The sequence below is a fragment of a genome (genome assembly GCF_019968955.1).
Source record: "MAG: Porospora cf. gigantea A chromosome Unknown PgA_NODE_126_length_36136_cov_336.676, whole genome shotgun sequence".
NCBI classification, from domain to species: Eukaryota; Apicomplexa; class Conoidasida; order Eugregarinorida; family Porosporidae; genus Porospora; species Porospora cf. gigantea A.
In genome coordinates this window covers 11231-36136 of record NW_027151359.1, presented here as the reverse complement: position 1 = coordinate 36136, position 24906 = coordinate 11231, and the positions used below count along the sequence as shown (strand labels likewise).

Genomic DNA, 24906 nt, shown 5'->3' with positions numbered 1-24906 from the left:
TCCGAACTTAAGCAGTTCACCTTGGGCTACCGAGTAGATTCTGCGTGCTAAAGACCTCAGCATCAGTAGTAAGGCAGGAGCTTATCATGAAATCTCAGCATTACGACTTCAGTGTACCCAACTTCACTGATGCATACCGCAACAGCGTCCATGCCCTTTACGGAGACGAGGCTGCTCTCGTCCCAGCGAACCAACGCACTCTCGTCTTAGTTTTCGACTTGGAGACTACAGGGCTGGACATTGAGGAGGATCACATTATGCAGATAGGCTGCGTAGCCATGGTGTACGACCCCACCGCCGGGTTCGGGGAGGAGACCTGGGAGTTCATGGAGCTGATCCATACTGACCGTATCGTTCCTCTAGAAGTTATCAAACTGACTAATATCAACAACAAAAAGCTTGACGAGAAGGGTCTCCCTCTAGAAAAGGTGCTCCGAAGTTTCTCCGATTGGTTTTCCAGCTTGAAGGCGATTCAGGGTGCGGAAGCAGTGTGGTTCGCAGCTCACAACGGCGCGGCCTTCGATATGCCGGTGCTGTGGAACCGCATTCGCGCGAGCGGCATGGAGTCACCGTTCATTGCCGCAGGGGTACCGCTGGTGGACGCTATCGTTGACACGTTCCGCATCTCGTGCTACATGGAGGACCTAAAAGATGTCAAAAAAAGCCTAGGAGCTCTCTTCAAATTTCTACTCCAAGAAGCCCCTGAAGGGCTTCATGACGCTCTAGAGGATTGCAGAGCGCTGGCCAAGGTCATAAAAAGCCCACTCTTCGCTACTCGCTGGTCGACAGCTCCCATCGCTCTCCCTCTCGATGATCTGTCCGCAGAGTACTCCCTCTTGTTGGACCTGCATGACGCTGCCTTCGCAAAACTCATAGTGTGACTGATTATTTCCGTTTTCGGATGGGATTTGGTTTGAAGATGGCAGTGAGCGCTAAACATCGTCAGTACAGATCGTAGCTACCCTGACTCTGTGTGCATCCGTTCTTCTGTACTGGGGAACGGGAAGTCCCGTCGCTGGTGAGCTAGCGGTCTGATGAACACAGTATCGTCTCTGACCATAGCTGCAGATCGATTCGAACCCGTCGCAAAGCACCACAGAAGAGCTTTTACTCAGGGGTTGGAGGTGGTCGATCTGTGCGGGCGTGACTGGCTCTTAGAGACCAGCGGCGCTCCACATTCTACCTCGCGAAGCTCGCTCATCGTGTACTCCTTGGATGTGGAGAAAACGGCCAAACAACAGATTCGGCCTGTTTCGGAGATTGAGATACCTGGCATCTTCTTGGAGGGCGTCGCTCAGGTGGACGATTCTCTTCTTCTTATTACATGGAAGGATCAACTCCTGGTGCACATGAAAATGAGCTGCAGCGCCGACCAAACGCCTCAGTTCGAGGTAACAAACACCTTTGGTTTGCCCTACGAGGGCTGGGGTCTTGCCTTTGACACCAGACGGAAGGAGCTCTACATGACCACTGGGGGGTCAGACCTCATTGTCCTGGAGCTTCCACCTCAGTGGGACTCAATGACACCGGAGCAAACTCCAACAGTCTTGGGCGAGAAACGACGCACCACCATCACTCAGAACGCAGCCCCTCTGAAGAGCGTCAACGAGCTTGAGTACTTGCACGCACAGGACCTGCTGATCGGGAATGTATTCGGATCCACCGACTGGGTGGTCATCAGCCCGACTTCAGGGGTTGTTCAACGTGTCGTTCACTTTGAGCATGACCACTTCTTCAGAGAGCGCCCGCGAGATCCGGCTAACGACGTTATGAACGGCATCGCCTTTTGGGGCCGTGAGGAAACATTCCTGTTTACGGGAAAACGATGGGATAGCATTTTTGGAGTGTCAAAAGATTTGATACTGCAGTAGCCGTCGAAGCACTTGCCACCAAAGCGTGATTGAGGCCGTCGTCCGTTCTTAGTGGTACTTGGAAAGCGTGATTGATGGCTTAGTGGAATTGAGGTGTAGTGTCTGGGAATGACTCTCCAATTCGACGATTTTGCTGAATGGCAACTTTCACTCCTGTACAAAGCAGGGGCGATGTTCCCAAGCCCCGATTTGGGCATTCCATTACGTATGTCGGCGGTGATCATGCCCTCCTGTTCGGAGGTGCTATCGGCGCAGCTGCGAACTCCAGTGGTCGTTACCAGATAACGAACGAGCTTTACTCACTCAACGTTCGGACCATGAGCTGGGCCGTAGTCCAAAGCTCTAACCCCCCAAATGCCCGTGCTGCCCACGGTTCGTGCGCTGTGGATCCGGAACAACTTGTCATCTACGGTGGGGCAACTGGAGGCGGACAGCTCACCAACGACGACCTGTACCTTTTCGACTTCAAAAAACGGGTCAACCTTCAATGGTTGGAGGTTCCTATTCAAGGGCACACACCCGGATCCCGCTATGGCCACTCGATGGTGTTTTGCAAGCCCAACATCGTAATTTTTGGAGGCAACGATGGCGCTCAGTCTCTCAACGATGCCTGGACAATGAACGTAGAGCTCTCACCCTTTGTGTGGACTGCAGTTACGCTAAGTAAAAACGGTCCCCAAGAGAAACCTCCCCCTCGAGTCTACCACTCCGCGGCTATTTGTCGAGAGGGTCCAGCAGACCGCATGATTGTCGTCTTCGGTGGCCGTACTCAGGAGCAGAAGTCGCTCCGTGACACCTGGGGGTTGCGGCAACACCGTGATGATACATGGAGCTGGGTCGTGGCCCCAGTAAAACGCGGAACTGCACCAGAGGCCCGGTTTCAACACTCATGCGTATTCACCTCCACGAAGATGGTAGTAGTGGGTGGACGCGACTCCGATGTCGCGAAGCCTATCCCCAATGCTGTATATGATACCTCTACCTGCGAGTGGACAACGCTTCCGGAATCTATGAACGCTTTTCGGCACTCCGCCTGTGCGGTTGAAAATATCGTTCTCTCGTTTGGTGGATTTGACCAGAATGAACAGACGCACCCCACTGCGGTGAGTTCCTCGCTTTATGATGACGCAGAATTTATTCTCGCTGGACTTTGCGCAGCGCCACCTTCCCTCACCCTCCCCCTCCCGCCGTCGCTCTGACACCCCATTACTGGGAGATGCCCGCTTATCATTTTCGGAAAGGCAGCCTGAGTCAAAACATAGTTTCGAGCCCATTCCTCAGAATCGTGTAACCCTCGCGCCTCACGTGGACGTTCGTGTGGATCGCCCCAACAACCCCGATTTCAGCACTCTCGTGCGCAAGATATCAGTGGAACGGCTCGAGGATGAAGGACGCCGTCTCGCTGGCACGGCCGTGGTTAACCTCAGGGAACCCACGTCGCTAGAGCGATTCGCCGACTATGTGATAGGGCGCCTCCTACGACCGGGAATCACGCCTGCCGCTCTGGAACGCGAGTTCAACCCGTTTTCGGCCTTTTGCCTATCTCGCGACGATGTAGGTGGCGGCTTGCTTCGGTTCACATTTCTCCAGATTCATAGCTTAACGCGCGCGGTGCTAGATATTGTACGCGCGGAGCCCATGATGCTCGAACTGCGTACCCCTATAAAGGTTTACGGCGACATCCACGGCCAGTACTTCGACCTGATGCGGATGTTCGGTTGCTTCGGCACACCGGTCAGCGAAGACTGGCTCGACGCCAATCCGCAGGACCAGCGGTTTAAGGCTGACCTAGACGTCTCGGACTACCTATTCCTCGGAGACTACGTGGACCGAGGGACACACAGCCTGGAAGTTATGTGCCTGCTATTCGCCCTGAAGTGTAAATACCCCTCTAGGGTACATCTCATCCGCGGGAACCATGAGGACGCCCTGATCAACACGATATACGGCTTCAAGGAAGAATGTGTGCGTCGTCTGCAGGAGAACCCAGATCATCCTGAGAGTTCGTGGGCGCTTATCAACCAGGTTTTCGAGTACATGCCCTTGGGCGCCCTGATTGAGAAGAAAATCCTTTGTGTGCATGGAGGCATCGGCGAGAACGTCATGACGCTGGACGACATCATCGAGATCAAAAGGCCTATCGAGGTTGCTAAAATTCCACAGACCTTGCAAGAGCAACGGATAACCGACCTCCTCTGGAGCGACCCTACCGCCAACGACACTGTGAAGGGCGTGACTATGAACGAGGTCAGAGACCCAGATGGGTCTGGCCACATCAAAAAGTTCGGACCTGATCGCGTGATCGAGTTTCTGGAGACCAATCATCTGGAAATGATAATCAGGGCACACGAGTGTGTCATGGACGGCTTCGAGAGATTTGCTGGTGGACGGCTAATCACATTGTTCAGTGCCACTGACTACTGTGGCACCCACAAGAATGCCGGAGGTATGCTCTTTATACGCAGAGATCTCACCATTCTGCCGAAGGTGATCTATCCTGCTGACCGAGAGGACGCAGCTCTCAGGAACACCTGGGTTACGGTGGATCGCCCGCCCACACCACCGAGACGACTGAAGGATGTGCATGGCTTGTGAGTGAAAAAATCGTGAAAAGCGGCATGACAGACGCCTTCCGATCACTTTTGAAGGAGCAGGTCCCAGAGCGGTTCGAGGCGGCAGTCGTCGATAAAGTTGAGTTCGGAATACTCTCTGCCGAGGAGATGGCACGGATGGCCGACGTCAGAGTGAGAGACAAGGGTGCAACCAATCAGATACTGAATCGAGAGTTTTACATACCCATGACGGGCGTACCGGTGCCGAACGGATTGCTAGACACACGGCTTGGTGCCCGAAGAGGGGAGACATGTCCCACCTGCAAGCAAGGGGTGGAAGAGTGTAGTGGTCATTGGGGGTTCCTCGGCCTCTCTCATCCAGTATTTCACACTGGGTACTTCAAGCATCTTGTGAACATACTCTACTGTGTCTGCAAGTCATGCTCTAAACTACTCCTTGACGAGGAACAGAAGACGCGATTCCTCCGCCTGAACCGATCACTGGGTAACGACCGAATCCGAAAACGTGTCGTCTACAAACAGGTGGTGGACAAATGCAAGAAGGCAGGCCACTGCTACCATGTAAGAACAGGGTCGACGCTTGACGCAGTGTGGCGCGCCGCAAGGCACCATCAAACGTGTGCAAAAGCCGCAGCTTGAGAACTTCATGAAGCTGTTCCACACACCCAAAGTCAAGGACGCCTCAGGCCGCACGACCATCCGCACTGACGATCTCGATCCCGTTTACGTAACGGGACTTCTGAAGAGGATCGAGCCGGCTGACTGCGAACTGCTGGGCATCACGCAGCCGCATAAGCTGCTGGTTCACGCCTTACCAGTCCCGCCTTCGTGCGTGCGGCCTACTGTTATGCTGCCAACATCAGGCACGAACGAAGACGACCTTACGTGCATTCTCGGCGAAATCGCCGACCTCAACATCATCATGGGCCAGCAGATTGGAGCTGGCGCCCAGCCACACCAATTCCTAGGGAACTGGGAGTTTCTACAGCTGCAATGCAGCCGTTACATAAACAGCGACGCCCCAGGTATCGCCCAGTTGTTGCAGCAGAAGGGCAACAAGGTTGGTCGCGGGATCTGTCAACGACTGAAGGGCAAGGAGGGCCGATTTCGCGGAAACCTTTCTGGAAAACGAGTTGATTTTAGCGGGCGCACAGTTATAAGCCCAGACCCCAACTGCCCTGTGGACTGTCTGATAGTTCCTGAGTTCCAGGCGAAGCGGCTTACTTTCCCAGAAATCGTCTCTCCGCATAATATATCCACTCTCCGGTTGGCAGTGCTTCGCGGCGTGGATGATTGGCCTGGGGCGTCGAACGTCTTCAAGAAAGATGGCACAAAGTCTTCGCTCAAGTTTGCGAACAGGCGTCACCTGGCAGACGGTCTACAGGTTGGTGATACGGTCGAACGGCATCTCAAGGACGGGGACGTGGTCTTGTTCAACCGACAACCCTCGCTACACCGAATGTCAATTATGGCACACAAGGCAATCGTACGGCCTTGGCGTACGCTGCGCTTCAACGAGTGCGTCTGCAATCCATATAACGCAGACTTTGACGGCGACGAAATGAACTGCCACGTCCCTCAGACCCAGGAGGCCAGGGCGGAAGCTTTGCTTCTAATGGGTGTTACCAACAACCTCGTGACCCCGAAGAACGGCGAGCCGCTGGTCGCAGCCACACAGGACTTCCTGTCAGGTACGTATATGTTGACTCACAAGGATGTGTTCTTCACCCGAGATAACTTCTGTCAAACGATTGCCCATTTCACTGATGGCCTGATGCACATCGACCTGCCTCCACCAACGATCATCAAACCGGTTGAGCTCTGGACCGGAAAACAGGTCTTCAATGTCGTACTGCGACCCAACCAACAGTCCCATGTCATCCTCAATTTTGGACTCAAGGAGCGCGAGTTTCGAGATCCTACAGACGAGCCACCGTTCATGTGCCTGCGGGACGGTTACATCTTATTTCGCGACTCTGAGCTGGTGTCTGGCACCATTGGCAAAAAAACCATCGGAGGGGGCTCAAAGGAAGGCCTTTTCTACCACCTCATACGGGACAACACTGCCAAAGCCGCTGCACTCATAATGGGGCGGATCGCACAGCTTGCTGCCCGCTGGTTCCATAACCGGGGTATGACCATTGGCATCGACGACGTGACCCCTTCCCCGGCGATCCGGAAGGAAAAGAAACGTATAATCGAAGAAGGACTTGAAAAAGTAGCTAAGGTCGTCACCAGCTATCACAACAAGACATTAGCCCCTCATCCTGGTTGCACACTAGAGCAGACACGTGAGGCCCAAGAGAAGGGTATCCTAGACGATCTCAGAATGGCCTGCGGCAATATGTGCAACCGGCTGCTACACCCCCTGAACAAGCCGGTGATCATGCTCATGAGCGGCGCGAAGGGCGCCGTTATTAACATCGCCCAGATGGTAGCTCTGGTTGGGCAACAAAACGTCGGCGGCCAGCGAATTCGGCAGCACTTCGTAAATCGTACCTTACCCCACTTCGTACAAGGCTCAGTGTCGCCTAGGTCGATGGGATTCGTCGCGAACAGCTTTTTTACCGGTCTGGACCCTGATGAATTCTTCTTCCACACTATGTCGGGAAGAGAAGGGTTGGTGGACACTGCGGTCAAGACGGCGGACACGGGATACATGCAGCGGCGGCTGATGAAATGTCTGGAGGACCTGTGCCTGCGGTACGACCGTACCGTCCGTATGTCCGACGGCCAGATAGTGCAGTTCGTTTACGGCGACGATGGCCTCAACCCCGTCATGCTGGAGAATCTAAAGGACGGACCTCTAGTTCCCATGAAGGTGCTGTCCCACGTCAGGTCGTTCACTCGTGCTGGCTGGCATCCCGACCGACCCTTGGCCTTGGAACCGTGCTGGATGCCGGATCCACGACATCGGAACCATCACGCAGTGTGCGTCCTGCCGCCTGAAGCGGGAGACGTCGACTTAATCCGCACCAGAGTCGAGGAACTCATCCACAAGTTTGACTCACGGGACCTCGGCCAGCCCAGCCAGTCGCAGGCAGGTCACTTCTCCCGCGATGTCAAGCAGAAACTGCTATGTCTGAAGGCCATGGACCGTATGCGAGATCTGTCTATGCTGGATTCCAAATGCTCCGAAGTGCAGATGGCGTTGCAAGTGCGGTGTTCCATTGAGGCGCATGTAGCGGTGCATGAATGGCTTCCGTCTGGCAAAAGAAACTTGCCTCTGCTGCCATTTGAGATTCGGGAATGGTGCGAGTTCCTCATTCAGAGATGTGCTGAGGTGCTTCCCAGTCAGATTGTGCAGCATCAGGATTTAGCCCGCTCGGAGCCGCCCACACATCAAGCGCAGACGAAACACCTCCGAGTCTTCATGAACGACCTGCGAGATTTCGTGGACGGCCTAGTACAGAGTGCAGGCACCGAACGTGAAAGCCTCGGCGAGTTGCCAGCGGTATCGCCGGAGCAGTACGAGGAGGCCATCCGTAGCATGGCGGTTCTTGCTGCCCTCGATTCCTCTTCGGAGTTGGAGATGACTCAGAAGGCTACCCAGCTCCGGTTCCAGCTCCTGAAAAACGAGCAGATGGTCATGTCACAGGTTTATGGAGCCAAGATTAACGACGGCCGTCTCGTGCCTGCAGATGCCAACTGCGACTACCCCCCCTTCATGGAGTCGCTGCGTCAAGTGGGGGTGGAACCCCAGCTCGTAGATTTCCAGGTGAAAACTTCTCTTAAGGACATGTTCGTCGCCACTGCTAACGGCGAGAGTTACATAACGCCCCGACAATTGCTACGCTTCCTCTCACTCGCTTGGAAAAAGTACTCTCGCGCTGTTATGGAGCCTGGAGAGGCTGCAGGAGCCATTGGGGCGCAGTCCATCGGAGAACCTGGCACTCAGATGACCTTGAAGACCTTCCACTTCGCTGGCGTCGCAAGCATGAACGTAACTTTGGGTGTACCCCGTATCAAGGAGATCATCAACGCCAGCTCAAACATCGACACACCCATCGTGGATTGTTGCCTGACTAAAACTGACGACTACGAGTTTGCTTTGAGTGTGAAGGGATCTCTGGAGAGCACAAAGCTCAGCAGCGTTTGCGAGCACCTTAAGGAGGTCTACAGCCCCAATGGCTGCTGGCTCACTATAAAGTTATGCGCTCGTTCAATTCACGACCGTCGATTGCAGCTGGATGCCAAGGCCGTAAGGGCGTCAATCCTGGCTCATGGAGCCATCTCCAAGATCCACCTCAAGGAACAGCACGTTGAGGCGGTTGACGACTACAAGCTTATAGTCCGTCCCCCAGACATGAACTCACTGTTCTTCCAGATGCAACAATTACGCATGGGCATCGGTGAAGTCTCAGTTGCTGGTATTCCGTCGGTGAAGAGAGGTGTGGTGAAGCACAACGAGACACGACATGGCACCGAGTACAGCATTGCGGTTGAAGGGACAGGGCTAAGTCGGATTATGAGCGCCCATGGAGTAAGGGGAGAACTCACCCGGTCCAACAACGTGATGGAAGTAAAGGACGTTCTGGGCGTAGAGGCAAGTCGGAGGGTCATCATTGAAGAAATCAAAAAGTGTATGGATGCCTACAATATGGACATCGATTGCCGGCATATGCAACTTCTCGGAGACGTCATGACCTTCAGGTGAGTGAAGGGGGCAGACATAACGCAGGGGCGCCGTGCTGGGGATCAGTCGCTTTGGATTGCAAAAAATGGCGTCATCGACTCTGATGCTGGCTTCCTTTGAAGAGACGAACGAGCATCTGTTCGAATCGGCTGTGCACCAGAAGGTCGACGACCTGAAAGGGGTCTCCGAGTGCATCATCATGGGCAAGCACGTGTCGATAGGGACTGGGAGTTTTGAAGTTCTGTCAAGACCACCCCAAGGCCTGCTGGAGGCAAACCGCCAGAGCAAGCGCAACGGGCGTCTCTGGGGATCAAGAGCTAAGAATACGTTACTTGCGAAGTACACTGTTTGACAAGGACAAAAACAGCTTTCACGCCGTCTATGCAGGCACCAGTCGGGAATTCTCGACGGTCAGCGGCCTGGAGGAGCACCATGCGGTAGAGAACTCCTCTGAAGCCCCTAACTGGGTCAGCAATCTGGAAGCAGAGTATCCCCGGCTATAGATTTCCACCGGTCTACTCCCTGCTATTCGGGCACTCACATAGCTCTCGAGGTGGTGAAAAGGTGGGAACCAAGCGCCCATTGGCGTAAGCGGCAGGTATACCACCCCAGCCACGTCAGGCTGCCAGCTGCCAGCTGCTCGATGCAGCACATCAGCTCTCAGCAGAGCTGTTGCCATTGGCGATAATTTCTCATTGAGACATCCGAGACGAAGGTACTGCCCTGACGCCATGACCAGGATACCCTCATCGTTGACTTCCGACACCAGCATCGCCACAGGCTCCACTGGTCGAAGCCAACGAGCGGCAAACACCGCTACGCGGGGGCCGCATAGCAACGCGCTGATAAGCAGAACTCCAATTGAGTACGCCAAGGTAAGCCTCTTCATTGTGGTAGAAAAATTGACATTTCCGTTTTCATGATCTTATCTCCGTCTCGGAACTATTCGCCTTTAGATCAATCAGTTGTCGCCAGCATCGCCGCTAGACACTTCACCGTCTCCAAGGAACCTTCGGACACCAAAGAGAAACACTTTCAAATCATCAACATTGAAGGGTTTGTGAGGACCTTGACACCCAGTGCCGCACCCTCTCCGCCGCAAAAGCCTGGAAGTTTCCGGTCTGTAACTCCCGCCAGAACTGCCACATCAACCCCCGCTAGGACAAACTCTGTGACTGCCGCTCGTACTACATCAACCACCGCTGGAACAAACTCTGTGACTGCCGCTCGTACTGTATCATCAAAGAATGGCCGCCCCAAACTCCCTGTGAAGCCTTCGGATTTGGTAGCGCGTTTGCATATTGTAAGTCCCTCCAAAACATTATCCGCCGATGGGACAACCGCACCAGACAACAAGAGGGTACCACCCCCTGTCCCCCCTAAGCCTAAGCTTAATATCACTAGCAGGCCAGTGCTTATTGCAGACAATGGTGCCAATATTAAACATGGAGGAGGGTACCGGCCTGAGGTCCCGCCAAAGCCGCTGCATTGGAAGGCGACTACCACCGCAATTACATCTGCAACCAGCCATGCAACAACCCCTACGAATGAGGGCGAAGCTACCCCTACTCCCACGTCTGGACTCCGACGGGGCAGGTTAGTATCTGGCAAGCGCCCGACCGGAATAGTTCGTCTCAGGTCGAAGGACTCCCATCACCAACATTCTCGTGCCTGTGGGGGCCATGCTGCTTACGACTCCAGTCCCGTGGCTCGACCGACTCCTCGAGGTCCTGGTTCCATTTCTGAGCCTGTTGAAGCTCAGGAGAAGTCTCTTCCAGATACCCCGCCGGCGGCACAGTCTTCTCCAAGGCTGAGCCAAGAGGCCTGCGACGTGGTCGGAGTTCCCGGTTCGCGCCCGACCAGCGGCACGTCCACCTTATCTGCAGATTCGAATACGAGCGACGGGTCCACACTTGATGGCTCTGCAAATGAAGTGTGGAGACGCAGCACTTCAGGCTTCAACAGGACTCGTCCTCTGTCTCGAAGTATGGTGTGCATATCCTCGACAATCACACCGGCTGCGACACAACGTTGTGGGTCGGACAGCGATCTGAATGTTCAGAAGCCTGCCCCATCTTCCATGGACATGCCCAGTCCATCTTCCGTACAGACGCTGACGAAGTCTGTGCTGAATCCGGCTCAGGCGGCATTCTTCCGAGAATGGAAGCGGCTTGTTGGCAAAAAGGGTGAGGTTCCGCATGGACGACCTGTTGCACTAAGCTCGCTCTTTCGTGTCAATAGCCTCCCGCTGGACAGGTTTCTGCTCGTTATACTCGTTCACCTAGTATTGGAACAAGAGGAATGCGACGGCAGACCTCTGAGTTTGAGGCACTCGCATGTAGATGACGGCAAGGTTGTGCTGAACTATGGCGAAGCGGACGTGTTTGGCAACGGTTGCCCCGAAATAATCGAGCAAGAAACGGACATTCCCGCTTCTAAAGCGGCGACGGCGAAGGTGGACGTGGCGCAAATGGACATGGCGCAGACCCTGTGGCCCCTTGCGGTGGACTTCCTGTCTTCCATCGGCGTGGACATTGTTGCCAAGTTGTATCGGCATCTCTGTCCACATGGCACGTGTCAGTCAGGACCCTTTGCGGTGTTTCTTTTTGGGGAGGTCCTGCAGAAGATGACTCCAGAAGAGCGCGCTACGGCTGTTGGCGATGTAGTCCAGCTTGCTGTGCGACCGGAGAACGTCAATGACGCTACGGATATCCACCAGCTGCGGAGGTTGTTGACTCTCTGCCTGGATCCTAACTCTGAAGAGAGATCCAAAAATGTCGTTCAGGAGGTGCTCCGCGTCACTCGACCTCGCGGCACTGTAGCCAAGCTAAATGGCAGTCGCTCTCTCATCCAATTCTTATCCCGCTCGCAGGCTCCGACCGTCCGTGACGCCATTTCGTCACCAAAGACAGCTTGGCGCCAGATTCGAGATTTGTTCCTAATATAAACGTATACGTGACAGAAATAATAATATGAGTGTTGATTGGTCAATGGTGATCGTTGGGTTCGTTTCTGCTGCGGGTCTCCTATTTTTGCTAGGTGAGTGCGTGGGCAGCGACAGACGCAGGTACTTTGTTTCCAGACGTGTGAAGCGAAATGCATGTGCGAAAATCAATTTTATTAAAATGGGTCGTCGTGACTCGTTCCTCACACGCAGATGCCGTGTATTTTCAAGACAAGAAGAGAACTTATTGGCCGTGAATCAACTCGTGTGGGTGAAGGACAAACAGCACTTTCGCCCCGCGAGAATCGTAGGGAAACAGAAGGAAGCCTGGCTTGTGGCTGACGACGAAGGACTGCGCAATAACTACGTGGTGGACTCAGCCTCTCTTATGTTTCGTGAGGCTGGGGTGGCATATTCCAACGCTACGGAGCTGACATATCTGAACCCCCCAAATCTTCTCGATGTCATTCGCAGACGCTTTCTGAAGGCCCAGAGTGGAGAGGACGAAGCAGCAATATACACCAACGTCGGTTGGGTGCTCGTCTGCGTAAATCCTTGGAAGGCAGTGGACCTCTACACAGACGATTGGGTAAGGCGGTACGTCGGGAAGCCTCGGACGGCTGTACCTCCTCACGCCTTCGCCGTGGCTGACTACGCGTACCACCGGATGATAGCCGAGGGGCTCAGCCAATCGATCGTGATCACTGGGGAGTCTGGCTCTGGGAAGACGGAGACCTCCAAACACGTCCTGAAGTACCTCTCAGCCGTGAGTGATAGACGGCATGGAGACAAGAAGGAGGGTATAGAACATCGGGTGCTCCAGTCGAACCCCTTACTCGAGGCTTTTGGCAATGCCTCAACTGTCAGGAACAGGAACAGTTCTCGCTTCGGTAAGCTGATGCTGCTGCACTTCCAACCCCAAGGCCGCATGATCAGCTCCTCCATAGAAACCTTTTTGCTTGCTAAAAGCCGCGTGGTTGACGTGCCTCAAGACGAGAAGAACTACCACATCTTCTACTCCCTCTGTAGCGGCCTGCCCGACCATCTCAAAAAGGAGTGGGGCTTAATGAACGCCGGCGACTTCCCCAGCCTCCGGCGGCATGAGACGGAACCGATGTTCTCGCTGGAGTCGATCAACGAGGCTTTCGCTAGCCTGCAGTTCGAAGACGAGTTGGTCATTAGAATTTACAGAACGTTGGCTGCCGTGCTACACCTATGCGCCGTGAAGTTCGATTCGGATCGCAAGGGGTACAGCGTCATTCGGGACCCTGACCACATCGTCAAGGCAGCCCAGCTTCTAGGTCTGGCCCAGGAAAATAGAACGGCATTCGTGGACGTATTCTTGAAGAGGCAGGTACACACTGACATCTGTCCTCTCCAACCGCACCAAAGCCGTGCACGGCGCGACTCGACTGTCAAGTCCATCTACGACCTCACGTTCAAAGGAATGGTGCAGTACATCAACAGCGAATCGCTGGCCTTTGAAGAGCCTGATGGAGACTCGCTAACCATCGGTGTTCTTGACGTGTTCGGCTTCGAGAATCTGGAGCCTCATAGCCACAACAGTTTTGAGCAGCTGTGCATCAATTTCACAAACGAGCTCTTACAGCAATACTTTCTCAATTCGCTTCTGTGGAAGGAAAGGGCTCTCTACGTCGAGGAGAAGATTGGGGTTCCGGAAATTTCCCTGGACGACGCTCCGCCAGTGCACGAAGCCTTCATGGCCAAGGGAGGGCTGTTCCAAACGCTGGACGACTGGACCTTCCACCACGTGATGCCTGGGCATGGGGACAAGGACGTCCGGTTTTGTTCCACGGTTCACGCGGACGTGGCTCCCAAGACCAACCACCGCGTCGTGCTCAAGGATAGGATGAACAAGAGCACCGTCTTCACAGTCAGTCACTTCGCCGGCGACGTGAAGTACACCGCGGCAGGATTTGTGACGCGTAACGGAGATCTCTACATGCCCGCTGAGGTGCGTCAGATCGTGGAGTCCGGATGTGACAGCGACAGTTTGCTGGGAAATTCGTTGTTGGTGTTGGAGGATCAAACCTTCGGATCTAGGGAGAACCGCGCTTCCTCCAAGCAAACAAACAGCCGCGTTTTCTTGACTCAGGTGTGGTGCTCATCATGTATCAATTCAGCTTTCGGAGTTGATGCGCATTTTGCAGTCAACCTCTCCACATTTCATTCGGTGTATCAAGCCAAACGACAGTCAATCTGCTGCTGACGTGGACCTCCCTCGCATAACGCAGCAGCTGATCTCTGGAGGATTGATAGACGTTCTCCTGTTCATGAAGAAAGGCTATCCGTGCCAACTGCAGATCCGGGACCTGTATGAGAAGTACCACAAACTCCTACCCACCGACCTGGCTTGTCGGATGACCCCTAGAGACTTCTGTGCCGCCATGGTGGACTATTTGGACCTCCCCCCAGAGGACGTGGCCTATGGCGTTTCTCGGATCTTTTTTCGGTTTGCGGTGTTGGAACAGCTCAGCAAAGTTGCCTCGCTATCCCCTGAAGATTCAGAAGTCATGGTGGCGAACATGGTGGACTTCTTGAAGCGTCGGAAGCGGTTGAGGGCGTTTGCAGTGCTGAAATGTGTGGTTCTGCTCGACATTTCCTTTCGGAAGCGTCGAGCTGCCGTCGTTATCGCGAGGAGTCTCAAGGCCTATGCTAAGCGCAGGGTTTTCCAACGGCTTCGGATGGCCGCGGTTACTATCCAGCGCCATGTTCGAGGCCGCGCTCAGAGAATCCGTCTTCGGCGGGCTACAGTTGCAGCTACCATTATTCAGGCTCACGCTCGCGGGTATATGACTAGAGTGTCGTACGTCGGCCTTCGTCGGCTATCCAGATTGTTCACCCGTGTGAAGCACCTGTGGCGTGGTCGGAAGATTCGTCAGCTCTACATTCACCGTCGCGATGACGTCCGATACCTTGTAGCGTTTTTTGAGGCGTACACGGAGCGATTACGATTGGAAGTTCTTTGGTCACAAGTCGAAGAGGCTCGCCGATTCAGCGAAACAAGAAGACTTGAGGAGCAGGAGCGGAGGAGGGCAAGCGAAGCAAGGAGACTTGATGAGGCTCGAGAACTTGAGGAGCAGGAACGAAAGAGGGCAAGCGAAGCAAGGAGACTTAATGAGGCTCGAGAGCTTGAGGAGCAGGAACGAAGGAGGGCAAGCGAGGCAAGGCGACTTAATGAGGCTCGAGAACTTGAGGAAAAGGAGTTCAATTCAAAGATGGCTGACGAGGCGATCGAGAGCATCCTTGCCGACGGGCTGGAGATAGAGCGCCGTATGACCGCCGAGGCCCGACAGATGCGAGAGTCCATGCTGAACGTCCTCGCATCGCCCGATGACTTGGATCAGCAAATCGCCTGTCATGCCGAAGCAAACACTCGATTGCGGGTGGATGCGGGCAGACGCCAGTCCTACGCCCATGTTCGCTTGCAGCAATCGCGGCGGCAGGAGCTGGGGTTGCTGACATTCAGGCAGCAGCTCAAATGTCGTGCTGCCGAATTCATAGCTCGGCAATGCCAGCTGCACCTCAATCGCCGTCCCCTTGTGGAGTCGCTCCGTACGCCTGCACGGCGACGCCGAGTGTCAGATCCGTTCGAGGAGATCAGTCCGATAGTGAAGCAGTTGTCTAGCGTCAAGCGTCGTCATGGCGACGACTCCGTTGTTATGGCGGAATGGACTCCTCAGAGGGCCGTCAAAGAGAACAAGCTGAAGCAATTGGAAGAACAGATTCACAGCCTTTCCCAGCGAAATGAAACGCTTTGTGCTGAGAAAGCTAGCATCCAAGCCGACTTCAACAAGCTACAGCACATCAAGAACGCTGTACAGACGGAGATCGAACAGCTTGAGAAGCGGCTCGAGCACACCCGCAAGGTAAGAGGCGACGGCTCCTCTCACGCAGTCCGAGCTCACGGCCTTAGAGGCAGAAGCCGCGCGTAAGCGTGAAGAAGTGGCCGAAATCGGACAGCGGACGCGCCAGCTCGAGGTCCGAGCGGAGAAGAAGCAGGCGGAGCTTGTCCGTATGGAGCACCGCAGAAAGTCTGTCGGCACGGAACTACGGGAACTCGAAGCTAAGCGGCTTGAGATCGACCAGGTCATCCGGAATCTGGAGGCTCGACGCGATGTGGAGCAGGGTATTCGACCCAGTTGCACGTCCGTTGGAAGAAGTTCTGGCCTCGAGGTGAACATTCACTCCTTCAACAGTCCTAGTCCATTTCAAAGGACCAGCATTTTTGGCGATCTCACCGGAGTTCGACTGAGCAATGCCAACAACACACGCGCAGAGACTGACTCCCCCATTCTGGTGTTCACCGAATCGGCTCACCAGTCGCCTATCAGTGCAGCTGCCCACTACCGTCGTACCGACCTGTCAACGAAACTTCCCCTTGAGACTGAGTCGCAGGAGAACGTCTGGATACCAAACACTGCGGGAAGCCTGTACAAGCGTTTTGGCGAGGCGCCCCGAACACAAAAGACTTTCGTCAACGCTCCCGTCTCTAGGGGAAGGGCCCTTTCCCTCCGACGCGATGCCCCAGCCAACCCACCTCGACGGCGAAGCATCAGTCGATCTGTAACCAGCCACCCAAGGCAGAACAGCATCTCAAGACGCGACAGTCGTGAGCGCGTGCGCAGCAGCAGCCGATGTCGAATAGGGGAGGACTACCCCTGCAAGCACGTTGAGAGGACACCGGTGGGTCGCCTCAACGAGAGAGCGCCGCCTCGGTTTCAGACACTACCCCTCGCCCCTTCCGTCACCAGCACTCCCAGCAAAATTCGCCCCCAACCCAAAGACGCCCGATTTAAGTCTCGCATACGAGCCCCATCCGTCACCAAGCGAACATAGGTGCATTTTCATAAATTTGAACTTTCGAACTCATGATCGCCACTCGCCTCCATTCACTTCAACCGAAGCCTGACCTGCTCAAGTGTCTGTATTTCTACACTGGCGCCACCCCCGACGTGAGCGTCTCGCTGACTGTAAACCCGTCGCCAGCGCGATTCCAGCAGCCTGTGATGCAATTCCAGCAGCCTTTGATGCAATTCCAGCAGCCTGTGATGGTCCAGCAGCCTGCGAGCCCCGCGGCGGCAGCTGCAGTGGCCGGCAATGCTTTCGCCATTGCGGGACAATTGCCTGCAAACCCAGCGCCATGGCCCATGCAGCATCAAGCTCGAAACCTCAACACCTCTGAAATCATTCACGCGGCACACAGAGACCACATGGAGCAAGAACGTATTCGCCGCCGGTTCAATAGAAGGTACGTCCGCAAGCTTCGCCAACAGATGTCTGTATTGATGCGGGAAACAGAAGATATGGCCAATGAACAAGATGATGTGATGGACTTTCTGGTCGGCCTTTCATGAATGAATATCAACACTTCTCGGTCTTGTCCGGTATTCTGGCGGTTGACAACGATTTTAGTTGTTTACAGTATCGTTCCAATTCCATTGGCCCAACTCCCGTAATCACCGAAATGTACCGTCGCGTCCTCAGAAGCACAGCGGCTTCTCTCTCGGCGCCGCGCAGCGCTTGGCTGAGCGCGAGCCAAGCGCTCGCGGCAGCCAGGACTGCGCGCTCGCGATGCAGTAATTCCTGCGTCTGTGGATACGCCTTCACAGCTTGGGTAATGAGCGCGTAAGCGGTGCATCTGACTTGTGCCAGTACTTCCTCATCGTCTTCGTTCATTGCGGCCATATGATGTGCGGTGTCAAGTGAACACGCGTTCACGAAGATGTAGCCTCGTTTCACCCACTCCACCTCGAGTTTCAGGAGAACCGCGCAGTCCTCATCAGTCACGGGTAACAGCAGGCACTCCCCAGTGGCCCCGCATGTCATGTCGCTGATGTCGACGAAATCGTTATAAGCCTCCTCGAGCTTACATGCCTGTCTCCAAGCCAATAGTGCACATAGCCGCACCCTTCGCCATAAATCCTTGGGCTCTAGCGTCGGGTTGTCCACCAACACGAACGCATACACGATTCGCAGCAACCACTCTGTGGCCGCCACCGGTGTGGTGTGAAACGGCAACCCACCTTCATCGCCGAACTGCCAGTACTGCTCCACGCATCGAGCTATCATGAGCTGTGCCGTTTGCGTCGTGAGCGAGTCCGGGAACCGTACCGCAGCCAGCCCTGCTCGACGCTCAACGTACGCGCGAATGGCAGCGTTGGTGAAACGCCGCTGGGTTCGGCAGCAGGTTGGTGTCGCCTTCTTCTCTGTCTGTTTCGCTATTAATGCCCGAGGCCTGTCATTCTTGTAGATTCGACTGAAGAGACTGGTGATCGTGGCCACCAAGGCATTCAACTTTACCATCGAATGACGTATTTTTCGTGATCTACAATCTATTTTTAGGAAAACTTTTCGTCGACTCGTTGGCCAAATCCCAACAGTTGCAATGTGATGACCAACAGTTGCTCAGCGTCTTACCACCGTTTGTCAGGTCTAATCCCGGGAATCGGAGAGCGAATTCCTCTTTCCACGTTTGCTGTACATGCGGGCAGTGCAAGTGCAAGTGCCTCAGGCGCACTGGTAGCCAAGGCACCGGTGGTAGTGACTTACAGACGAGATTCAGCCGGCTGAGTGCTGGTGGCAGCGTTCCGATAGCGATCTCCGTTGACCGACCGTCGTTCTGAAGTCCCAGTTGCGCCTCAAGTTGACCAGTTGCACTGAGGGTGCGAAGTCCCAGAGGAATGCTTGGCGTACGACCCAGATAGACAACGCATTCCAAGTCCAGCTCTATCAAGTCTGGTGGCCAAGCCTCCAGATTCACGTTACAGAAGTAGCATTCAAGGAACCGCAACCGCTGAGGTAACCAGCCAATTGTCAGAGAGATTTGGCGGCCATGATGCGCGCCGATCCTCAACGACCGCAGAGCTGTAGGGAGTGCATCCGTTACCAGGTCGAAGTGCTCTTCCAGAGGAAGATACAGATCAAGCCGCGTGAGCGCCGGCAAGTCAGCCAATCTAAAACGTGTCGGAGTGCAGTGAAGCTCTGTGATGTAACTTGGCAGGCCTTGGAGACAGCCAGCTTCATCACTGAGACTGACACTGTTGATTGTAGGGTGAGATACAGGTAGCCATCGAAAGTCTGCGCATTTCCACACGTCGAGACGCTCTACACCAACAGGAATCGGTGCGAGCAGATCCTGGACCGTCATGCACTTGCAGAGGGCTCTCTTCGCAACAGGTACTCTATCTGTGGATTCTCGTGATAGGAAGCAGGGAAGGCCTTTGCAGCACTCGTGGACAGATTTGCAGGTCAATCTAAGCTGGCGCAGCTGGCAGCAGAAAGTCGGCGAACCTTCGAAAAACCCCATGACGCGCTCAAGCAGAGCTGGACTCAACGCTTCAAGCATAGAGTCAAAATGATGAATACGGACTAATGAAAGCACTGTTGAAGCTGTTAACACATCGTCACCGAAGTCTGCGGCCTTGCCGGTGTCGCCGTTCAATTTGCTCTTTGCGCTGGAGGTACAGGCGGTGCAGTACTGGGTCCTCCTCGTCCAGAAAGAATGTTCGATGGAATCGGGCGTCGTAGCTGCCAAAAGTGGAGAGCCTGGTGTATGACCCGTCATCTGACCTGGGCCCCACGCTGTGTGGCGATTGGCGCATGCTGTTTGGTGATTGACGGCCGAAGAGCAGGGCAGGAGACAAGCTCCCTCCTCTCAATGGGGACGCGGGCTGGGTGAGGCTGTGAACGGGTGGCGTTAGTAGCGGACTTTCAGGACTGGCAGGCTCCGTCACGCTGGCAGTCGGTGTCCTTCGTTGTAGGGGGGTCGACTTCTCAGATGACTTCTTATTCCTCCTTCGTTTCCGCCGGCGGCTGCTGTTGCTCCGCCTGGCATCATTACCAGCTGTTGCAGAGGCGTCTACCTGCGAGAGCGAGCCTGCAGTGGTGGTCGCAGTATTCAGCGGGTCATCATATCCTTCACGTACGTCGGTATCGGAAGGCGCCTCCGACTCCTTGCACCCAATATAGTCCTCTGTTGTCGAGGCAGGTGCCGCCGTGCCAGCTGCGGCGAGTTCAATATGTGATGGATCGGTGACCGTCGCCTGTTCGTGGGGCGCTTGAATGACCGTAGCTTCGGCTGCCTCTTGATCGGCAGTTGACGTTTGGACCTCAGTTTCAGCGACAGCTGCTTCTCGATGGGCAGTTGACGTCTGTCTGACATCAGCAGCTACTTCTCGATGGGCAGTTGACGTCTGTCTAACATCAGCAGCTACTTCTCGATGGGCAGTTGACGTCTGTCTGACGTCACCTACATCAATCAGATCAGCAGGCGCTTGTCGATGGGCAGTTGACGTCTGTCTGACGTCACCTTCATCAATCAGATCAGCAGGTGCTTGTCGATGGGCAGTTGACGTCTGTCTGACGTCACCTTCATCAATCAGATCGGCAGCTACTTCTCGATGGGCAGTTGATGTCTGTCTGACATCACCTTCATCAATCGGATCGGCAGATGCCTGTCGATGGGCAGTTGACGTCTGTCTGACGTCACCTTCATCAATAAGATCGGCAGCTACTTCTCGATGGGCAGTTGATGTCTGTCTGACATCACCTTCATCAATCGGATCGGCAGGTGCTTGTCGATCGTGGGACACTTTGACGACATCCCGAGTGGGCTCTTGGAGAGGAGCTCGTCGAGCCATTACTTTACCCATGGGTGCCGACTGCCCCAATCCAATGGTGCGGCCAGCGGAGTTGCAGGTCCTGTCCGCGGCCACCTTCTCATCGACATTTGACCGCCCTGCCAGCTCCGGAGAGCCTATGAGCCCACTATCTGACTGCACATTTTCTGCCGGAGGTGCGACATGGGATATGTCTTCAGCAGCGGTCAATCTGCCGCGGTGCGATTGTAACATGCGGCCCGCATGACGCCTACCGTCAAGCAGCATGTGCTTGATGCGGGCGTCGCGATCACCAGCCTGTTGCGATGACATTCGGTTCATTAGCCGACGAGGTGGTTTGTGCTTCAGGCCTCGGGCTGCACTCCAAAGTTTGTCTTGGAGGGGCTGGTCCACTTCAGGAAGTGAGCCGCAGGGGAGAGAATGCTTCTTGTTGGCGAAAGAGCGGACAATCTTGCGGCAATTTCGCACTGAAATCGAATAAGAATAAAACTAGACTACGTAAATAAAAAAATATAAAAAAGAAGATAACCAAAGCAGCAGCAGTCCTACCGGCCTTGAGTCTGGGGTCAACTGGTTTGACGTAGACGATATTATTGAGCTTCGTGGGGTCGTTCTTGTCGATGCAGCGGTCCAAAGATCCCGAACACAAGACTTGGCCGTCCACGAGATATTTCAGTTCCAAAAGTCCTTCCATTCGGGGAATCACTGTTTGATACTTGCGCCTAAGAGGACAGTACTTCATTAGGATGCCTAGATGACGGTAAATGGGGCGCCTTACGTCGCGTCCAAGGGGGGTTCGTGAAGGAACCAACGATTTCCACAACTCGACCCACCACGTCGTGTTCCCAAAACAGAACAGTGTTCTCCGTGTCCTCGTCAAAAATCCTGCGAGTAACATATCCTCTCCGGAAGGCCTGGATTTTGCATGCACAATAGTGCCGTGCAGCCTGCACTGTCTGGGCCAGGTACTCCTTCACGGTTTGGTCATGGGCCATACGGTCCCTCCATGCTTGCTGCACCTTGATGGCTGCCCGATGACGGGCTCTCGTGACGAGGATCGTGGCCTTCTGGACGAACGCCCTATCTGCCGTTTTGGCCGTATGCCACTGGGTCTGTATGTGCTGCGAGGCGATATGGGCATCTTGCAGGTAGCGACTGAATGTAAGCAGTATGAACCTTCGTTTGCGCGCCAGGAGTACTCGTACGGCCTTCTGAATGGTAACAGCGGCCATGTCGACTCGCAAACACTGTAAAAGATCTGTGGAGCTGTCGAGTGGGTCAAACCGGCGCCGAGAGCCAGTGGCGTACTTTGCGGTGACCCTAGCGCGGTCTTCGGGCTCGTCGCCGTCTAAGCTGAACATGGCGAATGTCCTTGTCGTGGAGTCGAGCAGGGCTCGTCGCCGCGATTCCGCCTTTCTCTGTTTGAAAACTAGGCCTTCAGGCGCCACTCGCCGACTTGCGGAGCTGTTCCAAATCCGAGAAAGTTCTGACGGGGGCAGTAAGCGCTGGGCAAGCTCCGAACGAGTCTGTGCGTCGTCCGGGGACAGCCCGAATTCGCCAAAACGGCGGTGAATGACACACATAAGCTGATTAGAGCCAGCAGAGTGAAAAAGAGACGTCCATCCGTACATCTTAAAGCAGGGTATTGAGCTATCGCTGGGGGATTCCTCAGGGCTCACCAACCTCATGAATGCTGCGACAGACCTCACGACGGGCGACAGTGTGAACTTTCCCGCTTGCTTATCGACTGCTGCATGCGACGAGGCCATCTCAATGATCTTGCGAACCCCATCATTGGAGCCTAGTAGGCCGGACCTCCACACGGGGTGGAACCAACCGAGACGGGGATCCATACAGTCAATTTCAGTCAATTTTAGGCTTACGTGACACAAATGCGAGGCCTTTTAGTATACCTGGCATCTGGCCATGGTAGGGCGCACAGAATCTCCAAAGCCAGTGCTTCATACCGCCAACCTGCTGATCACAGAGAGATACGGCGTTGAGTCTTTGGAAGCCAAACTCTACTCCCACCTTAAAGAAGGCCTGATACTGACAGGCGCTGAGAGCCCAGAGGAGCAGGGGGTGTTGCTCATGGAGCTGGCTCAACGCGAGGTGGGCGGCCTGGCTGGCTGGATGAGCAGATGCTCAAGTTGATCCGTTCTGTGGACATGCAGAGTCGTCATTCGTTCCAGCAGAAACTGAACCTACCTTTCGAGCTGAAGCTCCCCACGATCCGGAGCACTGCCTGCTCCAGCCAAGCCGAGTGTAATCAAGTTGCGCAGGTAGGGCTCCTTTGGATCGTAGGATAGAAATACAACTGGTGCAATGAGCTGCGGGTGCTGTGCTACTTCATCTATACCATATATGAGGCCATCATCCACGTGACCGACATTGTGTAAGTACGTGCTGTTATAGGTATGCAGCATGTCACTCCTGTGTGGGTGTGTCTTCGTCGGGCCGCTGAAGACTTGCTTTCTACGAATCATACCCTACACCTGCTCCATGCCCTTCCAGGTTTTAGGCAGCCTGGTGCAGCTATCGAATGCAGTGCACGAGATCATCAAAGTGTGAGCTATGTCCGGTCAGCGGAACCCAGAATCGGCTGGATATGCCGCTCACCCTTTATGCAACTTGTGAAGATGTGAGTGAAGATGTGATGTTGACGAATATTGCGATTTGTCTATGGAGTCTCGCACCCGCACTGAAACCCAGACATCAACCACCCTTCCTCGACATCGGACGTGTCTTAACACAACGGAGGTCGATGGGAAGCTGCACTTCGAGTTCTCGCCCCTAAGCCTGACGGTCGCTCAAAGCCCCAATCGGTCAACCGACTTCCCAGAACGGTTCAACCAACGATGGATGCTGTTGAAATGTGCAGATCCGTCGTCCTTCCGCTTTCTGCGAGGAATGTATCGCCGACTTGTGAGAAGGAAGAGGTCAGTGGAATGGGTCCGACGCTGGAAGGCGTTTACGTCTCTCGTCTGGCCTCGTATTCAGGCGAGGCACAACAGGCGGAAGACTCGAAATCTCTCCTCCGTTCTGGCATGCAAGACCTTTCTAGCTGAGAGGTACATTGTGGATCGTAACTGCTACAACTACACTAGCCTGGATGAGATGGCTGAGGAGCGACGTCGACACAATCTACGAATGCGTGCCGGCAGCATACCTTTTGCGGCGCGTAGACTTGAAACCGAGATGTTGAACACAAAGTAGGGTGTAAGGTGACATGTGAATCTACAACCCGAAATTGCCAATTTGACATGATTATCAGGCGATCTCCTCAAGACCGTGGTACCCAGCGAGCCTTTTTGACCTCCTCGCTGGGCTGGACCCCAGAACCGCCCCAAGCAGGGGAGGCCCGCCGCATCCATCCTCGGCTCGAGATGCATGTCGAATACTATCAACCTGTTCAGGGCTACCAGTATGCACCTCCCTGTGGATACCCTTACCAACAGCCTGGACCCCCTTACCGACAGCCTGGACCCCCTTACCGACAGCCTGGACCCCCTTACCAGACCTATGCGCCTCAGAACGGATACCATGTGCGCCCTGTGACTCGGATCTCATATCAGCCACATCCTTTCCAACCAATGTATACATCTGGGTGCATGCGCCAAGACGCATATGCACCTCAGAACGGCTCGTACCCGCACCCGGAGGGAGTTTTCGTACAGTACCACGCACCTAACACCTTTGGGAATAGAACAGTATCGATTAGTTCCGTGGAGTCGTGTCACGAACCAGATTGCTCCTCTCCAAGAACAACAAGTACTGGCTCTGTGAGTTCAAGTACTTCGCCATCGTCAGAGGATCCAGTGACGTGGGTTCCACCACCTTCGACATACGGATGTCTCACACCTTCGGAATCCCCAACACCTTCGACATATGGATCCCCAACACCTGCGACATACAGATCCCCAACACCTTCGACCCACGCATGTCCTTCGGAATCCCCAGGACCTGAGGCACACGGATCTCCACCATTTTCGACGTACAGACAGTCGTCACGCCCCTCCACTTCCCCCTACACAAAGAACGACACGCGATCCACCATGATCAGCGTAATGGCGCAGCGCATGAAGGGGAACAGAGGCCATGTGCGACGCCAGATCGCACCTGTGGGCGTCAGACTGGTAGATACCTCTCAGGGCCGCTCCTCTCCTCCAGTAGACGAAACGACCGCCCTCAGCGAAATCCCAAAAAGGTTTGCAGATTTTGAGTTTATGTACATACCGGC

General features: G+C 54.6%; 13 protein-coding genes across 20 annotated transcripts; 9 read left to right on the top strand and 4 right to left on the bottom strand.

Moving 5' to 3' along the window:
• Window positions 1-86: 86 nt before the first annotated feature.
• On the top strand, window positions 87-881 carry KVP18_002400 (uncharacterized protein; the record flags this gene model as incomplete). Its single annotated transcript, XM_067953246.1, has 1 exon — window positions 87-881. The coding sequence occupies one exon, from the start codon at window positions 87-89 to the stop codon at window positions 879-881; it is 795 nt and encodes a 264-aa protein (XP_067813238.1).
• A 153-nt stretch (window positions 882-1034) lies between these two features.
• On the top strand, window positions 1035-1871 carry KVP18_002399 (uncharacterized protein; the record flags this gene model as incomplete). The annotated part of the gene is made up of 1 exon (XM_067953245.1): window positions 1035-1871. One exon carries the CDS (start codon window positions 1035-1037, stop codon window positions 1869-1871), a length of 837 nt encoding a protein of 278 aa, XP_067813237.1.
• A 137-nt stretch (window positions 1872-2008) lies between these two features.
• KVP18_002401 (uncharacterized protein) lies at window positions 2009-4466 on the top strand (the record flags this gene model as incomplete). 2 transcript variants are annotated; one of them, XM_067953247.1, is made up of 3 exons in its annotated part: window positions 2009-2974; window positions 3003-3425; window positions 3462-4466. In XM_067953247.1, 3 exons carry the CDS (start codon window positions 2009-2011, stop codon window positions 4464-4466), a joined length of 2394 nt encoding a protein of 797 aa, XP_067813239.1. The 2 variants fall into 2 exon arrangements, with proteins under 2 accessions (XP_067813239.1, XP_067813240.1); XM_067953248.1 differs by having other exon boundaries at window positions 3003-4466.
• A 23-nt stretch (window positions 4467-4489) lies between these two features.
• Window positions 4490-9432, top strand: KVP18_002392 (uncharacterized protein; the record flags this gene model as incomplete). 3 transcript variants are annotated; one of them, XM_067953233.1, is made up of 4 exons in its annotated part: window positions 4490-4615; window positions 4643-5005; window positions 5034-9097; window positions 9126-9432. In XM_067953233.1, the coding sequence occupies 4 exons, from the start codon at window positions 4490-4492 to the stop codon at window positions 9430-9432; spliced, it is 4860 nt and encodes a 1619-aa protein (XP_067813225.1).
• A 27-nt stretch (window positions 9433-9459) lies between these two features.
• On the bottom strand, window positions 9460-9969 carry KVP18_002391 (uncharacterized protein; the record flags this gene model as incomplete). The annotated part of the gene is made up of 1 exon (XM_067953231.1): window positions 9460-9969. The coding sequence occupies one exon, from the start codon at window positions 9967-9969 to the stop codon at window positions 9460-9462; it is 510 nt and encodes a 169-aa protein (XP_067813223.1).
• Window positions 9970-11160: 1191 nt separating this feature from the next.
• Window positions 11161-12027, top strand: KVP18_002390 (uncharacterized protein; the record flags this gene model as incomplete). Its single annotated transcript, XM_067953230.1, has 1 exon — window positions 11161-12027. The coding sequence occupies one exon, from the start codon at window positions 11161-11163 to the stop codon at window positions 12025-12027; it is 867 nt and encodes a 288-aa protein (XP_067813222.1).
• A 43-nt stretch (window positions 12028-12070) lies between these two features.
• KVP18_002397 (uncharacterized protein) lies at window positions 12071-16884 on the top strand (the record flags this gene model as incomplete). 3 transcript variants are annotated; one of them, XM_067953243.1, is made up of 3 exons in its annotated part: window positions 12206-14140; window positions 14169-15914; window positions 15943-16884. In XM_067953243.1, the coding sequence occupies 3 exons, from the start codon at window positions 12206-12208 to the stop codon at window positions 16882-16884; spliced, it is 4623 nt and encodes a 1540-aa protein (XP_067813235.1). The 3 variants fall into 3 exon arrangements, with proteins under 3 accessions (XP_067813234.1, XP_067813235.1, XP_067813233.1); XM_067953241.1 differs by lacking the exon at window positions 12206-14140 and having other exon boundaries at window positions 14319-15914; XM_067953242.1 differs by lacking the exon at window positions 15943-16884 and having other exon boundaries at window positions 12071-14254.
• Window positions 16885-16916: 32 nt separating this feature from the next.
• Window positions 16917-17402, top strand: KVP18_002398 (uncharacterized protein; the record flags this gene model as incomplete). The annotated part of the gene is made up of 1 exon (XM_067953244.1): window positions 16917-17402. One exon carries the CDS (start codon window positions 16917-16919, stop codon window positions 17400-17402), a length of 486 nt encoding a protein of 161 aa, XP_067813236.1.
• A 7-nt stretch (window positions 17403-17409) lies between these two features.
• Window positions 17410-18351, bottom strand: KVP18_002402 (uncharacterized protein; the record flags this gene model as incomplete). Its single annotated transcript, XM_067953249.1, has 1 exon — window positions 17410-18351. One exon carries the CDS (start codon window positions 18349-18351, stop codon window positions 17410-17412), a length of 942 nt encoding a protein of 313 aa, XP_067813241.1.
• Window positions 18352-18373: 22 nt separating this feature from the next.
• On the bottom strand, window positions 18374-19393 carry KVP18_002395 (uncharacterized protein; the record flags this gene model as incomplete). Its single annotated transcript, XM_067953239.1, has 1 exon — window positions 18374-19393. The coding sequence occupies one exon, from the start codon at window positions 19391-19393 to the stop codon at window positions 18374-18376; it is 1020 nt and encodes a 339-aa protein (XP_067813231.1).
• A 58-nt stretch (window positions 19394-19451) lies between these two features.
• On the bottom strand, window positions 19452-22519 carry KVP18_002386 (uncharacterized protein; the record flags this gene model as incomplete). 3 transcript variants are annotated; one of them, XM_067953223.1, is made up of 3 exons in its annotated part: window positions 19452-21133; window positions 21162-21416; window positions 21445-22519. In XM_067953223.1, 3 exons carry the CDS (start codon window positions 22517-22519, stop codon window positions 19452-19454), a joined length of 3012 nt encoding a protein of 1003 aa, XP_067813215.1. The 3 variants fall into 3 exon arrangements, with proteins under 3 accessions (XP_067813215.1, XP_067813214.1, XP_067813216.1); XM_067953222.1 differs by lacking the exon at window positions 21445-22519 and having other exon boundaries at window positions 21216-21360; XM_067953224.1 differs by lacking the exon at window positions 19452-21133 and having other exon boundaries at window positions 21389-22519.
• A 73-nt stretch (window positions 22520-22592) lies between these two features.
• On the top strand, window positions 22593-22820 carry KVP18_002396 (uncharacterized protein; the record flags this gene model as incomplete). The annotated part of the gene is made up of 1 exon (XM_067953240.1): window positions 22593-22820. One exon carries the CDS (start codon window positions 22593-22595, stop codon window positions 22818-22820), a length of 228 nt encoding a protein of 75 aa, XP_067813232.1.
• Window positions 22821-23348: 528 nt separating this feature from the next.
• KVP18_002387 (uncharacterized protein) lies at window positions 23349-23882 on the top strand (the record flags this gene model as incomplete). Its single annotated transcript, XM_067953225.1, has 1 exon — window positions 23349-23882. One exon carries the CDS (start codon window positions 23349-23351, stop codon window positions 23880-23882), a length of 534 nt encoding a protein of 177 aa, XP_067813217.1.
• Between the last annotated feature and the right edge of the window lie 1024 nt (window positions 23883-24906).